Source organism: Ambystoma mexicanum, chromosome 9, assembly GCF_040938575.1.
Source record: "Ambystoma mexicanum isolate Mex_15411 chromosome 9, UKY_AmexF1_1, whole genome shotgun sequence".
NCBI classification, from domain to species: Eukaryota; Metazoa; Chordata; class Amphibia; order Caudata; family Ambystomatidae; genus Ambystoma; species Ambystoma mexicanum.
The window spans coordinates 1023979767-1024000605 of record NC_090931.1 but is presented as its reverse complement, the minus strand read 5'-3'; the positions used below and the strand labels follow the sequence as shown (position 1 = coordinate 1024000605).

Below are 20839 nucleotides of genomic sequence, written 5' to 3'. Positions count from 1 at the left end.
CACCAGCATCGCAAAGGGGGGAAAGGCATAGTGGGTGTGGCCTGTCCAGCTGTGTAGGAACGCATCTGTCCCTACCGCTTTTGGATGCAGTCTCCAGCTGAGATATCTCAGCAGGTGAGCATTTAGCCTCGAGGCAAATAGATCCGTATGCAACAGTCCCCACCTCTGCTGTAATTTGTCGAAGACTGAGTTGTGTAGTCTCCAGTCGCTGGAGTCTATAAAGTATCGGGATTTCCAGTCTGCTACTGTGTTCATCGCTCCTGGAAGATATTCTGCTCTGATGGAGAGCTTCTTTTCTAGGCAAAAGTGCATATTGTCCAACCGTAGTAGGATGCAACATTGTGCCCTGTCCTTGGTAAATGCCTTTACCGTGAAGGAGCCCGCGAGAATATTGATATGGAGAGCTAGCTCCACCTGAAACCATTTTCCCCCTATTTGAGTGCAGCCGCATCTGTCTCCCCAGCCTGACCTGCTGGCGTCTGATTCTATAATAAGCTCTGGTATGTCTCTGGATATGGCTCAGCCATTCCATACCTCCATATTTTGGAGCCACCAGAGAAGCTCCGACTTGCTGCCTTCGTCCAGGGGTACTTGGAGATGATACTTCCATCCTTTCTGTAAGTATTTGATTTTGAGCTTCTGGAGGGCTCGATAATGTAATGGGCTGGGGAAGATTGCCTGGATAGAGGCTGCGAGGAGTCCAACTATCCAAGCTAGATTCTGAAGCGATATAGCCAGTCTCTTGAGCGCTGTCCTCAGATCCTTCTTTATGGACCTTATTTTTGGCACTGGGAGCTCTAGCATGGCCTTCCTCGTATCTATCGTAAAGCCCAGGAAATCTATCCGCTTGCACGGTGTCAATGCCAACTTCTCTGTGCTGACCAGAAATTCTAGCCCTGAGATCAAGGATGTCGCCAATTGCACTTGCTTCTGCAACCTCTCTTTGTCTTCTGCCATAAACAGTATGTCGTCCAGATAGACGATCATTCGAAATCCCTGCTCTCGTAAAGCTGCCGCGAGGGGCTCATAAGCTGGGTGAAGGCCCATGGCGCCGAGGCTAGGCCGAATGGCAGGGTCTTGAATTGCCATGTCTCCTCTTTCCATACAAAGCTTAGGAAGTGCCGGTACTGTGGTGCTATGGGCACCGTCAGATATGCCGCTTTCAAATCTAGACGCGCTAGCCAATCGTTCTTTCTGATTAGGTCTGCTAGCAGATGGATTCCCTCAATCTTGAAGTGTCTGTACACTAACCAGCTGTTTAGTTCTTTTAAATTGATGACTGGTCGTATCTTGCCTTTGCGGTGGACCACAAACATGTTGCTGAGGAACTCCACCGCATGAGGTAGTGCTTTCTCTATGGCATGTTTGTGCACAAGCGCTTGAATTATTTCTGTATCTAATAACATAGTTTCTGCTTGAAAACTGTGCATGCGCGGCAGTGGGTTTGGCTGTAATGGGGTCTCTAAGAACTCTAGATGGAAACTCTGAGCGGTTTGTAGAACCCATGCATCTGATGATAGCTTGTGCCAATTGTGTATGAAAAGCAAGGTTCTCCCTCTTACTGCGGGGTATCTCTCTGTGCGCTCTCTCACCTGTGGCATTGTTCTGATGTCTGAAGTGTCCTCTGCCTCTGTATCCTCTGAATCCTCTACCTCTGTTTGGAAAGAAGGCGTCTTGCAGACAAGTCTCCCAGTAATGGGCTCTCGGGCCCTGGGGCCGTCTGTTTAAGTTGTATCAGCCAGTCGAGCGACCTCTATATCAACTGGCCCCTGCAAAAACCCTTCCGGGAAGACCTTTCGTATTGATGCCTGCGTTTTCTCCAGCGCGGTATAAGTTCCCACAAATTTGTTCAACTCCTTCACAAACGTGTCTCCAAAGAGCAAACCTTGTACTCTCTCCCCCGCTTCATAGGATGCCAGGACTCCGAGTTTATTGTCTATCTTTAACAGCATTGTCCTAGGCCTCTCTGCTGAAAGTGCACTGTATGTGTTCTCTAGCATGCATACAGCCCTTTGATTCCCATCCCGCTAAAATAAACGGGTCTACTGGTTCTCCCGTGTACTTGGATCTCTCAGCCAGGTCCATGATTTTTCCGATGGGCCCTGTCAGGTCCAGGATCTTATCCTGGAAAGACTATCAGGCACAGTCCATACCCTTTCTGGCATCCTTTCCTGCCTTATTGACGAAAGTCAGCATTTTAGGGTCAAGCTCTGGGGTATCAGTTACCTTTTTGGTAAGTTCGGGCTAGGGCATATTGCCCTGAGGCGAAACCTGGTTTCCTTCTCCAGTGTTTTCCTTATTTTCTGAGACATGTACAGCGCCACTCTTGGTGACGGTGTCCACTCCATGGACCTAGGGTGCCTGATATTATCTGGCTCAAACATATTGGATATGTCTTTTTCATCTGGGGTACTCTCCACTAAGATGGCTTTATTCTCGCAGGTTGTTTTGCTCTGCAATTTTACGCTCTCATGATCTAGACTTCTGTATTCATCCTCCTGCTCCTCTTCCTGATCAAACTCCTCTGAGGATGAAAGAGCTCCCCCTATATTTTTCGCCCCTGTTGTAGGGGGTACGAGCCTGGGCACTGCTGATTTTAATAGAAAAGCGTTCTTAAGCCGGTTAAAGGCATCAGCTGCCTCCTGGGGCTTTTCTTTATTCTCCATCGATGAGCCCTGGGGGTAGAAGAGTGCTTTCTCTTCCGGGTGACTTTATTCCCCCTTGTGGTATTTTCCAGAGGCTTATTAGTGGAGGTCCTCTCACCTGGATAGCCAGCTCTGGTGCCCAATATGTCCTCCAAGGCCTGTAATCTGTCCTGGAGAGGTTGTACTCCTTGATCCACTCCTCTTACAAGGGAGTCTCCCAATACTTGTATAGAGCTGTGGGAGAGGTCCATTTCTTCCTACTCCAGTACCCGCTCCTGGTTGCTGTACTTGCTCCAAGCCTCATCTCCCCTGTCACAGGCCATAATTTGTATTTCTGATGCTTGTTAATCTGCTTAGAATCACATGCTGTGCATATGGTCCGACATCCAGTGGTAACTGCAGAGTATTGCATCTTGTCTTTCGGGGACCGAAAGGGGACGTCAGCATAGGCGTGTCTGTAACACTATCCCCATTGTGACGTGTAGTGTACCCAAAATCCCTCATGCGCCAAGGTCCCTCAGATTGTTTTTTTCGACCCAGATAACTGGTCGCCCTATAGCGAAACTCTTACATAAGAGACATTGTTTATCTTATTCCGACTTGTCGGTTATTCCCTGTTCAGTCACTTGGATACCAAGATCAACTTCGACAAAGGCTGCAGGGGATTTATCTACGGCGGTGGATTTCGGCACCTAAGATCCGGTGGCTGGAGCTTCCATGTGGTCGGGCCCTCTGCCTGAACTTTACAGTAGGGAGAGTGGGGTCGGGGTGGCCATATTTTCGGTATGTCTTTCCTCTTTCCCCGTCTTTACCCTTTAAGTCTGGTCCTCTTCCCCTTTTGCTATGGAAAGGACTCCTTTTAGGTTCTGTCCTAAGTGTAGGGTCAGATATCCTTGGATGGACAAACACAGGACGTGCAACTCCTGTCTCCCCTTAGCTCACAACAAGAAGTGGTGTGCGGCTTGTAAACTCCTTCGGCCTAAGACCCTTAAGGAGCATTATGTAAAGCGGTGTGTTGCGTACGGTATGTCACGGGTGGAGTCCCCTTCCCCCACCGCCACAACTGCCAAAAGTGACGGGGTACATCCGATGACCAAACATCCTTTGCGGATGTGATAGACCTTGAGGCATAAAATTCGAAGTCCACCACGCCCGACCCTGGTCTCTCTTCAGGGACAACACCTGGCGACAGGGGAGTACAATCGCATTTCACTAAGCACACAACCCCTACACCTATTTTGACGGGTATGTCGAAAAAGGTGAAAGCGACAACAAGGCTGTTGAAAATTTCAGCGGATTCCTCGGATCGTACAGATCCAAACCCTTCCCTGCATCCGCAGCAGCATCTTGCGACTGGGCATTCGAATACTAACAAGAGCGCTACCCCCAAATCAGATTTACATGCCGAAGCACGGAAATCTGACGCTAAACGGTCCCGAATATCACGCTAGGCCCAAAAATCATGACTAGACCTCAAGTCGAAAAACAGACTGCTAGGCCCTCTAACGCTGAGGAAGACAATAAATCTACCGATAGACCTTCGGAACCACTGTCTCACGTGGATTGGGCGATAATTGAAGACAGCATTGAGAGAATGACTTTGGCGGTTGGGCTTATTCCTGTTCCGCCGAAAAACATGGGACAGGCCGCGGATGTGCCATGGGGCCTCGATTCTCAAGATACCTATGAGGACAGTCAAGAGCCTCTTTTCAACATCCTGAGTGACAAATTTCAGCGCCGAAGGGCAGAAGACAACACTTTTTCATCCGCAGGCCCTTCTGGGTCCTCTAAATGGACAAGGGAGAAGTTTGAAGGGTGTATGGACCGTCTTGAAAGAATTATTAGTTTTTCTGAGCCTCCTTCCCCGAAAAGATCTTGTAAAGCCGAATCTTCATTCTGCTGCACATTTCCAGGTAGATCAACCTTCTGTCCCCATCCAGCAGGAAGACATCGTCCAGATAGACACTTATAGGGACATTTACAGTGAAGATGAAGAAACGTCCTTCCTACAAAATTATAATGAGGACCAGGCGGACGCCACCGACAATTGGGAAGAAACCCAGCAAGTGGGGGCGGACCCATGGATTCTTCCCCATCAAGATCAGGACACCGATGTACTATGCGTGGATTCCCCTTCATCCACCCCGGCACACCAGGCCTCGCCTTTAGATGACCAAATGGTCTTTAATACAATGTTAAAAAAGGCAGCTGAGCATTTTCAAATCTCTACTCAACTGGTAGTGCCTGAGCAAGACTTTGTAGAGGATATTCTTGAGGAAAAACCTCCCTCTAGCCAGGCCATTCCCCTCCTTAATTCTATTAAGAGATGACTGGCTCCCTACCCGTGTCACCAGCTCAAACCCCAGCAGTGAACCCAAGAGTTGAAAAATTATTTCGACCAACGTCTTCGGACCCACAATACATTAAAGGGCACGCTAGCCCTGATTCTTTGGTAGTGACTACCACCCGGAAATGGGCAGGAGTACCCCTTGCCATGGGGGAAGCACCTCCGGATAGGGAAACCAAGAGGTTGTATGCCTTACGGTAAGCGAGTCTCCTCGGCTACCGCATATACCACGCGTATAGCGAATAATACGACACTATCGAGTTATGCTGATGATCAGTGGAACCTACTTCAGGAAGGCCTCCAAGAGGTCCCAGAACCCGTCAAGTCCAAGCTTCTCTCTATTGTGGCCGAAGAGAGGCAGGTGAACCAGAATGTGATAAAGAACACTCTGGACATGGCTGAAACAGCAGGCAGGTCTCTGGCCCAAGGAACCTTACTCAAAAGGCATGCTTGGCTGTGTACCTCAGGGTTTAAGCACGAAACACAGGCCCCGCTCATCAATAAACCGATTGAAGAAGCTAACCTCTTCGGAAAGGCGGTCGATGAGGCCCTAGAAAAGGCCAAAAAGGAGCATGAGACTCTTAAGTCTCTACAACAAATCACTCAAAGACCTTCCCCCAAGAGAGGAAATAAATCTCAGTGGTCCTTTCGAGGGCAGTTCTTTGCAAGTCAGAACAACTATGGCACGGAAAACTTCAATACCGGACAAACATCAGGTAGCCCCGCATACTACCTTCCAAGGGGTCAGCGATGCGGCAAAGCCAGAGGCAGAGGCCCCAATCCCAGAGGAGCCACAGCCTCTGGTCAGAAATGACCATCAGATCCAGGTCCCCTCCCATGTCACCCCGGTCAGGGGGTACTTAACATCTTTCCTCACGGCATGGGAGGGGATAACTTCAGACCAGTGGGTCATAAAGACGGTCACCCACAGGTACTGCGTGGAATTCGCCCGACCTCCACAATTCAGACCACCGCGCTCACAGCCCCTTTCACCAGAACACCTGGAGATCCTGAATCAAGAGGGGGAAGCGCTGCTGGGACAGGATGCCATAGATGTCATGCCTATTCTTCAGGTAAACAAGGGTTTTTATTCAGTGCACTTCCTTGTACCCAAAAAGGACCTCACCATGTGCCCTGTTCTAGATCTACGCCCAGTGAATAAGTTCATAAAACCTCAGAAGCTTTGCATGGTAACGCTACAGGAGGTGATCCCACTGTTGAAACAGGGGACTACATGGCAACATTGGACATGAAAGATGCATACTTTCATATTTCAATGTTGCCAGTGCACAGAAAATATCTAAGGTTCACGATAGAGGACAGGCATTACCAATTCAAGGTACTCCTCTTCGGCATCGCCTCGGCGCCAAGGGTATTTAGGAAGGTCCTGGCAGTAGCTGCAGAACACCTGCGCAGGTCATCGGTCCCGGTTTACCCTTACCTCGGCGACTAGCTCATAACAGGGGACTCGTACGACACATGTTTTTTGAATAACCAAAAAACCGTAGACCTTCTGTTCAGTCTAGGATTCTCTATCAACAAGAAGAAATCCAGTCTGGTCCCCAGCCAAATAAAACAATTTCTGGGAGCTCTGATCTGGACGAAAGACGGCCTCGTCTTCCCCTCCAACAAGAAGGTTCAGAACATGCTTTTTCAGATCCCTCAATATGTAGCCAGTCGGGAGGTGATGGTGCGCAAAGCCATGCGTTTGCAAGGAATGATGGCATCGTGCGTATACTTGGTTCCCCATGCGCGGCTGCGCATGTGTCCCATGCAAGAGTGGCTCAACAGCCAGTGGTCTCAGGCCAGCGGACAATGGGAAGATCTGGTAGTGGTCTCGCCAGCCCTCATTCTCTCTCTCTGCAGTGGTGGTCAAGAAAAAATCTCTTGAAGGAGAAGACCTTCACCACCCCTGCAGTGGAAGCCACTCTCACAACAGACGCATCTCTCACGGGTCTCTCATGGGGCTCACCTGCTTCAGCAGACAGCACATGGAGTGTGGTCCCCTCAGGTAGCGTTCAACCATATAAATTTACTGGAGCTATTAGCGGTGTTTAAGACATTAAAGGCCTTTCAGATGCAACTACAAGGGAAGGCAGTGCTGATTCTAACAGACAGCACTACAGCCATGTATTACCTGAACAAACAGGGGGCACTCACTCTCCAGGGCTATCCAAGCTGTCCCAAAACATTTGGATATGGGCTCTCAGACACAAGATGTTTCTGTTGGCCCAACATGTTCCAGGGGAACTCAATCTTCCGGCAGACGTGCTCAGCAGAGATTTTCCTCTGCCCGAAGAATACGAATGGCGTTTGCACAAAGACATTGGGCCTCATTACGAGTCCGGCGGTAACCGTGGTGGTAAAACCACCTGGTTACCGCCGGACTCGCATTACCATTCCGCCTCCGTGATTCCCGGAATTACCGGGGCATTACAACCCCGGTTTTCCGGGAATCACGGAGGCGGAATGGTGTAAATCCCCATTCCCATTGAGTCCTATGGGACTCAATGGGAATCGGGATCATGGAAACACCGGCAGCATCTCGTAATGCTGCCGGTGTTTCCTCGTCCGCCTGCATGCGGGAGGTGTTAAAACCGCCAGGTCAGACCTGGCGGGAACATCACCTTCCGCCTGCAGGGGTCGTGATCAGGCGGTCCAGAAACAACGGTGGCGGCGGGTTTACCGCCACCGTTATTTCCGGACCGCCAGGGTCGTGATGAGGCCCATTGTGTTCAACGTCTTCGCAGAATGGGGCTTCCCAGAGATTGACATGTTCGCAACTCAGGAGAATGCCCAATGCCAATACCATGGGCCTCATTACACGGATGGCGGAGAACCATGGTGCTATTAGCGCCATGGTTCATGCCGGTAAAATACCGGCACCGCCTTGGCAGAAAGGGGAATTACCGCCCAATTCCAAGGTTGGCGGGCGGTAATTCCCCCTTCCACCATTGCACTTCCCCATTCCCATTTTTGCCCCATATGGCATAATGGGAATGGGGAAGGCGCTAATTATGGTACCGCAAATTGTGGTACCGTAATTAGCTCCCTGGGTCTCTTTGCGGGTTGGTTTTTAACGCCTGCAAAAAGCAGGCGTTAAATCCCCCAACCCGCAAAGGGACCTCGTAGTAAGGCGGTAAGGATTTACCGGTACCTGTATTTTATCGGTACCGGTAAATCCTTACCGCCATCAGTGTAATGAGGCCCTATGTCTCCAGGTACCCACAGAAACGCTCCAAGGGGAACGGTCTCTGGATAACATGGTCAGGGAAATTTGTCTACGCTATTCCCCCAACTCCCTTTCTCAACAAGATAGTACACAAGATGCACCAGGAACCAGTTACCATGATACTGGTGACCCCCATGTGGGCACGCCAACCCTGGTTCGCTCATCTGATGGAAATGTCCCTCACCCCACCAGTAAAACTACCCTGCCCGTACAACATGTTGTCTCAGGACAGGGGGAAGACCCTACACCCATGCCCACAAACTCTGAACTTATCAGCCTGGCTCCTGAGGTCATAGAGTTTGGACACCTACAGCTCCCTCAGAGGTGCATGGACATACTCAGGGAAGCTAGAAAACCTAACACACGTTATTGCTATGCCAGCAAATGGAAACATTTTGTCATCTAGTGTAATTCCAAGGGCGTCAATCCCATCGATTGCTCACCCACACACATTGTGCTGTACCTTACCCATCTGTTAGACACTGGGTTGGTCTTCAATTCCCTAAAGATTCATCTGGCTGCTCTCTCAGCCTACACCACATCACAACAAAAGGTGTTGTGGTGGAAAATACTGGTGATTAAGGCCTTTATGGAAGGGGTTAAAAGATGTATCCTCCCATTTCTCACCCAGCTCCTGGGTGGGACCTAAATGTGGTTTTGACCAGGCTCATGGAAGCTCCCTTTGAGCCAATGCATAAAGCAAGTCTAAAAGACCTGACTTATAAAACGGCCTTCCTAGTGGCTATCACTTCTATTAGAAGGGTTAGCGATCTACAAGCACTTTCTGTTCTAGACCCTTTGTTACAGTCCACATGGATAAGGTAGTTCTACGCACTCACCCCAGATTTGCACCTAAATTCATCCCGAAGTTCCATGTGAACCAATCGATTGAACTACCTATTTTTTTCCAAAATCCCACTAGCATGGCCAAAAGAAGCCTACACACACTAGATGTGCACAGGGCAGTCATGTTATATCTGGAAAGATCAAAACCACTGAGGAAAACAAACCAATTTTTCATTTGAGTGGCAGCTGGTAGAGAAGGGGATCCTGTCTCTAAATCAGCTATCTCAAGGTGGATTGTCAAATGCATCACACTGTGTTACACTCTTGTGAAGAGATGACTGCCCTTCAAGCCTAGAGCACATTCTACTCGGGGCACTGGGGCATCCATAGCATTCATTGCAAATGTTCCCCTTGATTCCATTTGCAAAGCGGCAAGCTGGAGTTCTGTACACACCTTTACAAAACACTATTGCCTAGACATTCATTCTAGGTCTGATTCTCAGGTGGAACAAGCAGTATTAAGACATCTTTTCTGTACTGTTCCCACTCACAACCCACCTCCAACTCCGGGTACTGCTCGCTAGTCTATGCACAGCATGTGATTCGAAGCAGATTAACAAGTATCAGAAGACATGCATTACTTACCGTAATAGCATTTCTGATGATTGTATCTGCTTAGATTCACATGCGCCCTCCCTACCTCCCCGCTCGGGGTGGAAGGAACATAAACTTCTTACTACTTCTCTCTTCTTCATGTACTCGCTCAATATAGCCTTGGGCTCCCTCATGGCAGAAAAAATACAATCGGAGGGACCTCGGCACGTGAGAGATTTTGGATACACTAGACGTCACGATAGGGATAGTGTTACAGACACGCCTATGTTGACGTCCCCTTTCGGCCCCCTGAAAGAGAAGATGCAATACTCTGCGGTTACCACTGGATGTCGGACCATATGCACAGCATGTGAATCTAAGCAGATGCAATCATCAGAAATTCTATTACGGTAAGTAATGCATGTCATATGTGGAGGAGGAGCACTGCTGAAGGCACTAAAAGCTTGTTAAATTCAACCTGGCTGAAAGACAACAGCTGTAAGGTTGTGCGTTTTCAATTGCCTTATTATTTGTCTTTTCTTTTTTTTTTTTTTTAATATGCAATCCGCCCATGCATACTTGATGAAACACTGCTGAACGCTGTGAAAATGCTTTTTTTCCACTCACGTAGGCTCCAGAGCTGTGTGAAGTCTCTCTCGTTCGTTTCTGGAACGTTAGAGAGAAATAAGCTGATTGCGCATGCGCGAACAGTTAACTAGTGCTCCACCGCCTCTGACAAACGAGCGGGGTGGGCTGAGGAAATTCGGCTTGGGAATCTTTGATGTTACAAAATGACGACCGGAGCCCAATGCGAGAGAGATCGCTCGGTTGCTTGAATAAGCCAGAAATAAATATGTAGAATATTGAAGAAACTTTGAAGAAATCCCAACACGGTTGAAAGCTTGCATCGGGAAGCCATATGGGAATGGAAATTGCACACTTTTAGTGTGGACAACTTTGGGCCATTTATTAACCAACTAACAGATCCCCTGATAGGGACGAAACATTTGTCTCAGCAACACAGAGGGAAATCTGAACATAAACAATACAATCATGCTTTTGGTCCGTCTATAGCTGAGCGGGAACGTGCCATGAAAGCGAACATTCGGCTGGCGTGGAGGGCCCTGAAAGATCTGGTCCTGATATCTGCTATTTCAGGTCAGACAGCTGTTTAAAAACTGGAGTAAGCATCAACGGCCCGATCGTATAGAGCGATGCAGAACTTACATATAAATTGCTTGAAAGGTTCAGCCAAGGGTAGTTTCTGGTACTTAATGAATTTGCTTAATGCAAATCACAATGAACGCCAAATCAGCACAGTTTCATAACAGCACTGGGCCTCCCAATTTACATAACTTTATACTGCAATACCACCTCCCAAGTGCCATCCTTATTAGATCCAATTGCCTTAGAACAAATCCATGAATTAAATCTTGATCGGGACTTATCCACAAATGTATTATTTGCTCTAGTAATTTGCGAGCCCTGGTCCTAATAAATTGAGTAACAAAGTATTGAAGGGAGACCACAAGTTATTATCGTTGTATTTTTTATTCAAGCAAATAATGGACACTGGTCACTTTCCTTCATCTTGGAGGTCGGCGCATGTGATCCCATTATATAAAAGGGGACCTAAATTTGATCCTATCAATTATCGCCCAATCTCCATTTTGGATGCAGACAGCAAAAATGTTGCATCTGTCTTTCTGTTCCATCTGGAGGATTGGGGGAGAATAATTGGTAGAGTTAAACAAAAAACAAATGGATTTCCGTATGTGCCATGGTACCAGTTTGAATGGAATTATACTGAAGTGTTTACAGGATACCATCTGGAATGGGGGAAAAAGTCACATCTTCCTGGCTTCCTTCGATTTGAAAGCAGCCTTTGACCTAGGTGACAGGGGGTTTTTGTGGCATAAGCTTTCCAATTTGTTTTTGCACTTGATTTGTGGCCTGTATGATCAATCCAGAATAAAGGTAAGGCTGCATAGGGAATTCACACTTTCCAGAGAGACGCCCATTATTGGGGGGCTGAGGCAATGGTGCATTCTGCCCTCTGCCTCTTTAATTTATATTTATCAGATAAAGATGAAAGCCTGGAACCATTGCCGTTTGCTCCACCTAAGAATTCTCGTATTAAGCTTGGATGGTTGGCTTATGCCGATGGCCTTCCGGTGTTTGTTTAGTCCTCAATAGGTCTTCAGCGATTGATTTGGGTATTTGACTTATATGCTGAGGGGAATTTGTTGCTTATCAATCATTCTAAAATCAAAATTCTCCAAATCCAGAAATCCTACAGGTGCACTCCATATCTATGGAAGATGGGTCAAGATAAGCTTGAGGTTGTAGACAATCTGACCTATATGGGGTTCTCTGTGCTTACCTACCCAAATAAACAAACTATAAAGGATTATATTTTTGGTTGGCTGCAGGTATTATACATACAGATGCATAAAATCAGGATCAGGACCAAATATTGCAGGTTTTCCATTACCCCGCTTTTCAAATAGTACGAGGGGAAAGTAATACCAAAACAGATGTATGGCTTGGAAGCCTTGCCGATATGGGTTATTGATTTTTTGGACCAGTTGGAAGGAGGGATCTGGTGCAAGGTCCTACGTATAGCCAATGCGGTGCCACCCCTACAATTTGCTTCTAACTGGGATTGATCTAGGGTTGATCATAGGGGCTTGAGTAAAGTGGATGCTTGTTCAACTATATCGTACGTTATTGACTCCTATGGAGATTCCTTTACATGAAGACTTGGGAACGTTGGTTGTGTCAGGTCAGAATTCCGCTGTGAACAGCTTTGTCCATTGCTGTCAGGAAATATTGCTGGCCTCTTATATAGCGAAATAGGAGACCTCAGAAATGACCTTAGTCATGTTACAAAATGAGTGTTCAGGAGCGGCTCGTGTCGCACAATCGACAAAATGGTTATAGGTCCCTTCACCACTTAGTTAAGAAATACAAAAATCAGGGAGTTCCTGCCTCCTATCTCCAGCTGTGCCCTAGCAAGAATTGCAAGACTTCTAGTGGTTTAGGTGGAACCTGTATCCGGCTAAAGAAATGTTGTCTCACAGAAAGATCATTCTTAAGGAGGATAATGTTTGTAGATATTGTTTGAAGAGTACCAAGACAGTGATGCACCTGATCATTTACTGTCCTGAATTACAAATGTCACTGAAGTCATTTTTCAGAGGTGTTTGGGACCTCAATTTCAGGCCCTTTACAAATATGGAGGATGTGTTTGGCAGTACACCGCAGAAGCTCCATCCTCACTAGGCTGGGCTAAACGTAGTGAGCTTCTTTCCTACGCACCTAACACCATTAGATGGCTACCTGGTTTTGTGACAGTCTCTGCCCTGAAGGAAACTGCTCAATCGAATCTCCTACAGTGTGCATTACTTAACACACTGTCCCTAGTTGCTCATGCAATTAATTGCTACGATCTGCTATCCCTTGAAGGGCCTGATCTCCTTTTCATTACAGAAACTTGGCTTAGAGACATTTCTGGCTCTGCCATTGTCCAATCTCTTCCACAAAACCACACACTAATACATGAGGATCATGTGGCCTTCCACCCTGGTCGTGGGGTGGCCCTGATTTACAAAAATAGCTAGTTTCCAGCTCAGTTCTGAAGCACTCCCTCAAAATGGAATGCATTCTAACTCACATTTCCATATCTTCCACCTTCACTATCACTGTTCTACTGGTTTATCGGCCCCCTGGGAATTCTGTATGGAATTCCCAGCATTTATACTGGAGCTGCTAGTGAAATACCCTGATCTAATCACCATGGGGGACTTTAATCACCCAGTGAATCAGGCCATGGCTAAGCCTGTCGCAAATGTTATAGTGTTGATGGCTGATCTATGCTTACTTCAGGGAGTTAACATCCCTACCCACAATGGTGGTAATATACTAGATTTTATTTTCACCCCCGCCTCCTATGCTGACATCTCCACTCCTATTCCTTTAATTTGGTCAGATCACTTTATGGTACCCTTTTCCATTCCCCTCATAACTCCACCGACTGAGGTGGAAAATTGCACTCAGACTACACTAAAAGCCGCCTTCTTAAATACCCCGTTCAACGTCCGCCTGAACCCTGGTTTTCACCGAAACCTAGGGAAAGCAACCTTTGTTGCAGGCGAGCTGAAAGAAAATGGCATCTTTGCTATTCTCCTAAACTCCAATCTTTCTTTCGGAGCGTGCTTACGGCGTATCACACCAATATAGTAAATGCTAACGAGTCTATTTTGGGCAGACGGTAGAAAGAGGTATTAACAAACCTAAGGCCCTATTCGACCTAGTCCAAACTCTGCCCACTCCTAAAATGGGTCAAATTGCTGCCCCTCCCCCTCTCAGGAGTTATGTAACTCCATCTCCGCCTTCTTTTTGACTAAGATTGTGACCATTCGAGATAACATTAAAATTGAGGCCACATCTGCGTGAAGGAAATGACTGCTATACTTCCTCCTACTGCAGGCTCTTGGTCCACTTTCCCTCTCTTCTCCAATTCTGATGTTGTTTCTGCTACTAACACAAAAAGTACAGTTTCATTAAAATCTGACTGTGGTACTTAAAGTGTCCTGATACATTTGTGTTAGGAGTCATTTGTACCCCCGTAGGAGTGTGTGCACCTTTCGTTAATCAGACAGGTACCCCATGACCTCACTCATTCTCTCCTTTATACGCAACTACCCACCCGAGGCATCAACCAGGTGCCCTTTTTGATACTAATTTCTGAATAGCAGAAAAGTTTATCAGCCTCCCCTGCAGATACCATACCTTTGGCTCTTCTACAGGAGACATCTACTGACTTGATTAACCACATTACATCTGCAGTTAACATCTCATTTACGACAGGAGAAATCCCACATTCTCTCAACCATGCCCTGGTCATTTCTCTGCTTAAGAAGCCCTCACTGGACCCCGAGGTGCTGGCTAACTATCATCCTATCTCCCTCCTGCTGTTTCTGATGGAAGTCCTGGAGGCATTGGTATCCCCTCTTCTTTCCACATTTTTGGAATCTTCTCATTTCTTTAATCACTTCCAGGCCAGCTTTTGACCAGGTAGAGGCACAGAGTCTGTTCTAAACTCTGTCATGGACGACTTAACGTGTTTGGTCGATCAAGACGGTGTCAGAGCAATTCTGCTTTAGATCTGTCGGCTGCCTTCGACACCATAACCCATTCCCTCCTTATCTCCCGGCTCGCTGAGGCAGGGATCTTTGGCCAAGTCCTCAACTGGTTTACAGCTTTTTTAGCTGATCGTTCCCAGTCAATGTCTCTTCCTCCTTTCCGCTTGGCTCCCGCCCTTCTTTCCTGTGGGGTCCCTCAGGGATCAGCACTCTCTCCCATTTTATTTAACATCTATATAAGATATCTCCTGCTCCTCATTTCGGCCCGCTTCTATTCATATACTGACGATACCAGATCTTGGTTCGTCTTGATCTCACTAAATCTGAAATGGCTTCCTGATTAAGATGCTGCCTTGAGGAGCTAGGATCATGGATGTCACTGAACTGGCTGAAAGTCAATGGCAGTAAAACCGAGGTTCTATTTGTGGGTATGTCCACTCCCCAACTGTTCTGGACAGCGGATTTCTGGCCTACTTCCCTCAGCCCCCTTCCTATACCAGTCTATTCTGTGCGGAATCTCGGTGTGCGGATCTCCGCCACACTGACCATGGATGAAAAGGTCAGTGCAGTACGTAAATCCGGCCACTTAAAACTTTGGATTCTCCGGAAGGTACTTCCTTTCATTCCTACAGCTAATCAGGCCCGGTAGTTGCGACCTTGGTCCTAAGTGTCCTTGACTATTGCAATTCACTCTATCTGGCCCATCCTGGCTATCTAATTGGGCGGCTGCAACTACTTCAAAATGCTGCGGCAGATCCATCCTTCGCCCTCCGCCTGGTGCTCATATGACCCCTCTATTGAGACAACTGCACTGGCTCCCCGTCGCTCAGATTATGTTTAAGTCCATGTGCATAGTGCATAGAGCATTTTATGGGGTCGGAGCAGAGTTCTTGCAAACAAAATTCTCCAGCTACCTGCCTACTCTTGCCCTCTGCTCATTAGCCACCTTTCGGGTGGTGGTGCCTCGCTTTAGGCTAGCTCGTGAAGGGGCTGCGCCTTTTCGGTTGCTGCCGCCAAATCATGGAACAACCTACCTTTGCCACTACGGGGGATCACCGATGACATGACCTTCCGGCGGAAACTGAAGACTCAGCTCTTTTAACTTCTGCAGCCTGGATCTCACACTTCACCTCCTCCTTAGCGTCAAGATGCCCTTGTGTGTACGTGCGCTCGACAAATTCTGCTAACATGACATAACATAACAGGGGAAACACCATGCATGGTTATAGCGGTTATTGCTTTTCTTAATATTTTAAATCTGGTGGTGTGTCTCTAGATCTTATAAGTTGTGAAGTTTTTAGCAAGCTTGTTTCTCTTGTCTTTTTTCTCTTTTTTCTCTGTTCTTTTTTGTAAAACTTGTTTTGTGTTATTCTGATTGTAAGCAATGAATCAATTAATAATTGTAAAACAATGTAATTTAAATTTGGTTTAAGATTTGCATTTACTTTTATTGTTTTGTATACAATTGTTAAGGTTGACCATGTTTTAACCAATATAAAATAAAAAATAAAATAAATAGCATTCGAAACTGTACGTGATTAGTCTTCAAGAGTTAGCAGTATTCTAATGTCCTTAGCATTGCTGCGGGTTTCATATGCACGCCTCTTTCCACTAATAGTAACTTGTGTCTGATAGTGAGTGATCATCAGTAGAGGCCCTGCCCCTGGGCCATTATACTCAGAGCATGTCGTGTATTGTTAACAAACGTGGAGATTATTTCATGGTGAAGCAGCTTGAAAACAAAGGGGAATAGAAGGGAACAATGACAAGATGTTGGGCTGTCAAGTTATTGTGTAGGCGTCATCGTCAAGCATTTGAGCAGTCAAAAAGACAATGAAATAATCGTTATGACGTGCTTTGTTAATCAATAGAGTACAACGTTTTATTTTTTGTTGCTCATGTCTGGAGCTGTCCAGTGCATTAAATACTGCTGGTCTTTACCAGTCCGCTCTCAATCTTTTGTAGAAAAACAGTGCTGAAATGAATGTGCCTCCAAGGGCCTTTAGACGTTTAGATGTAGAGCACACTGCTTATGATATGAGCTACATACTGCACTGCACAGAATGAAGCATGCAAACGCCTGAGTGTTTTAACGTTGTACCTCTTTCTAAAGGATGTTTTTTTATCTTCTGCTTGCTTTACAGACATTTATAGTATTAAACAGAGGGAAGGCGATCTTCCGCTTCAGTGCCACTTCTGCCTTGTACATTTTAAATCCTTTCAACCCGGTTAGAAAAATAGCTATTAAAATTTTGGTGCATTCATATCCTTTCAAGTGGTTGGCATGAAATGAATACATTAACCTTTGTATTACGCGTGAGAGAATTTCAGTGTTGCCTCTGCAGCATGTCCTTATCATGTATTTTTCAAAATGATGCTATATTGTAATAATGCCCAATGCTAACCTCTTTTTTTTAGTGCATGTATTGTACCTTGGAGATACCTATTAGTTGACCTTTTGGCCCTGCTTTTGTATCATAACTGCAATCGGGCATTACAGCAGTAAGGCCAACTACGGTAAGTCAACTCGGGGTATTTATTGGTTTATATTGACTGCTTGCTACATAACCCTGATTGGTGGGGGCCAGTCAAAGAATTAACCTCAAGGTAGCTGACGATTCCGTTAAAGACAGCATACTCATGAAGCAGATGGGAGGCAGGTTGGCTTGGTGGAAAGAACGACTTATAGTGCCAGCAGTGTTTTTTAATGGGTATTGGGAGGATAGCTCAGGGGCAACGTGCTCGCCCTGGAAGTAAGACGTCAAGGAGCACCACAGGTTCGGTCACCGGGTCCGCACTTAGAAACCTCTGTGTATTAAGCGTGCTATAGATAGCCTATTATATCATATCATAACTATGTCCGCTGGGAAGGTGCCAGTTGACATGGGATGAAGAGGGAGGAGTGTTGTGAGAAGGTGACTGGTGCAAGGTCTTTGATGGTTTGGGGAGTAAAGTGGTCAGTAGTAATGTAGGATGGGTTAGCTGAATGGAGGATGGATACGCTCTGTAGGGGAGGTTACCAAGAGAAGTGAGATAGTGAAGTAAGGGTGGAAGCATTTGAATTTCTATGTGTTCGCATTTGTATTTATTTGAAGAACAGGGATGTCACTTGCAATCAGAAATGACTTTAATTAAATATGTACAGATGGCTGAGGAATTCCCTAGAAGGGTGTCTACACAATGACACAAAGTTGAGAACAAGTGGTGATTCAGTTTATGAGAGTGCAAACAAAAGTGGGAGATGACCCGCGACGAAACAAACAAAACATACAAATGTAATAAACAGGTGATTAACATGGATAACATCCTAAGGGTGCAAGTGCTTCAAACTAAAGAGCAGTACTGTACAAATGTACAAACTTACATGAATACATTATTATTTGTTATTGCAGGGAGTGGTGGGGTCGCTTAGGAAGGATGGGGAAGAGAGAGGGGACCTCCATCTTTAGTAAGTGAAGTTTAAGTCAAGCTTTGACGAGATCCACAGTCGTGATAGCTTTGTGATGGGCAACGGGTTCCAATGGTGCAGGGTGAGTAGCAAGAAAGAGCAGAAGCAGAGGCAGGGATAAGGGGGGCATGAGGCATTGAGGTTGAGTGCAGAAGAGGAACAGAGGGAATGACAAGGTTTGTGGACAAAGATAGAGTCATGCAGGTACTGAGGAGCAGGATCATTTATAGCTTTGTAGACTAGGAGAAGAAACTTGAAAAGGGAGCAGTTGTATAAGGAGTGCCAACCAGCAAGGTGTTGGTAGGTAGATGTGGGGAAGGGTCTGAGTAGGTTATACAGGCGGCGAGTAGCAAAGTTGGGAATCTTGTATAGACGGAGGAAACCACAGAGAGAGTTTGCTGAACATGGGGGTGGATATTATGGCAATCACCCTCACATCGGGTGTTTGAGGCCTGTAATGGCCCACCAGCCTGAGCCGAGGTAGGCATGAGCAAAGCAAAGGCCTTGGTGAGGACTGTGGGCCGTTACAGGCCATTTGTGCCCCCCAGCAAGGGGGTGATAACAATTTGCACCCTGGGTTACACCAGGGGTGGAAATAGTTGATTTTCTTTTTTGGCAGATGGGCTTGCACATATTGTGCGAGCCCATTCTCCCAAAGAAAAAAAAAAGATAGCCGCCACCATGCTTTTCTATTTTTATGGCAGCCACAGGAGGGAGGACTGCCAGGACCGGAGCACAACGCTTTGGTCCAACACGTAAGGGTTTTTTAAAAAAAATGTTTTTGCGGTGTAGAGAGGAGGGTGAGGGGCTTGCTGTTTTTGCCTCCCCACAAACAGCATGGTGCCACCCAGGGAAGGGTCTCGGATGGCTGGAAACAGCAGGCAGGACACTGTGTCTTCTTGCCCACTGTTCCACCCACCTGATTGGCTGAGCACCCTTCCCTGGGTGTGAATAGAGTTTTCATAGAGTTGTAAGTAAGACATTTAAGAATTTTCCAACTGTTGAGAAGGTAGTACGAGCAGCAGAGGGGGTGGTGTGATGAATTGTTGGAGTCGAATTATGCTATCAAAGAGAATCCTAAGCTTGAGAGCATTGGTCAAGAGAGCAAAAAAGGTCATGAAGGAAGGAGGTAGCAGAGGGTAGGAATGGTGTGGACACCAGGAGAACAATGACTTTCATGTTTAAAGAATTTAGCATGAGGCAGCAGAGAGCCATCCGGTGACAGTGAGTCAGTTAGTAATCCATTCTGAGATGGATCAGGTAAAGAAGGGAAAGTATAAAAATATATAAGTGCCATCATCAAAGAGGTGATAGTGAAAGCCAATAAGTGGTAAGTCTTTCTAGGGCATAGGTAGAGAGGGTGGAGAGTAGAGGTCCAAGGACTGATCCATGTGGAGATGCAGACAGGGAGAGAGGTGAGATCAGAGGTTTGTGAGATTCAGGAGATGTTAAAGGAGCAACCTTCCAGGTAGTAGGAAATCTAGGTGAGACCAGATTTGCAAAACCAAGGACCTGGAGAGTGAGGAAAAGAAAGTAGTCATCAAGAGTGTTGAAAGTGGCAGAGAGGTCCAAAAGGATGGGTAAAGAAGAGAGTTTGGAGTGATTAGGAACAGAGAGAAAGTTGAAGACATGAATAAGTGCATTCTTAGTGCAATGTTTTTACAGAGGCCACATTGAAATGGATTTCAAAGGTACTTAGTAATCCACTCACAGACCTTTAACAAATGGGAGAGAGAAACAGGTGATAGTTGCTGGGATGTTTGGTTCAGCAGAGGGTTTTTTCATAAGTAGTAGGGCAGTTGCAGATTTGAAGGAGGCAGGGAAGTGTCCAGTTGAGAGAGAGAGGGGTTAAAGAGCTCAGAGAGATAAGGGTAGGTGATTAAGACTAAGGGCATCATCATGAGTTGGGCGGTAAACCCTAAAATTGGCAGTAACGGAATTAGCACTGCCAATACCTCTCTGCCGGTTCACAAGCCGGCGCAAATTCTGCCGACTGTAAAAACAGCCGGTGCCATCACAGCCGGCACTATTACAGCCGGCGGAATCTGCACCGATAATATGAAGCACAACCACCTCTGCATCACAAGTCCATGTACGGAGGTATTATCACCAAAAACCGGTGTTAATACCACCAAAAACACGGCGCAATTAGTCCCAGCCTCCAGGTGGAGGTAAATTAACGTAGGTGGCAGAAATGAAGCCACAGGTGATCCCAATTTACTCAAGAGGGCTTCCCCAAACAATGATTCCACCACCATGCTGCCACTAGCCAATGCGAGTTGGGGAATGCAGCTGCTCATGCTGCACCTGGAAGTAGAAATTCAGGAGAACCGGCCCAGAGCCCAGGGAGTACAGGGGGGGTGGGGAGGAGGATGAGGGGGAGAGCCCAAGCAAGGCCTGCACCGATCCCCAGTGTCAGGCCCTCACCCTGGAACCTCTATAAAAGCCAGTTGGTGACTCTGTACCGCTCAACAGTGAGACCATAACTGAGCTGCTCACCAGAATACAGGACGACATAGGGAGCAGGATTAACATCCGGACAACTGTCTGCACGCTGCAAAAATCCCTTACGAAATTGGGGGTGGGGTTGAATAACTACACAAAGCATGCATGGCATGACAAGTGAACAAGGACATGTCG

The 20839-nt window shown here is 46.7% G+C and overlaps 1 protein-coding gene across 2 annotated transcripts in view; it reads left to right on the top strand.

The window, feature by feature from the left end:
* The window catches only part of LOC138488902 (sodium channel protein type 2 subunit alpha-like), a 1546115-nt gene that overhangs the window by 551333 nt on the left and 973943 nt on the right, over window positions 1-20839 (top strand). For both annotated transcript variants that reach the window (XM_069616296.1, XM_069616295.1), the window contains exon 3: window positions 16896-17014. In XM_069616296.1, the coding sequence (XP_069472397.1) occupies window positions 16896-17014 (119 nt within the window). The remainder of the gene's footprint in view (window positions 1-16895; window positions 17015-20839) is intronic.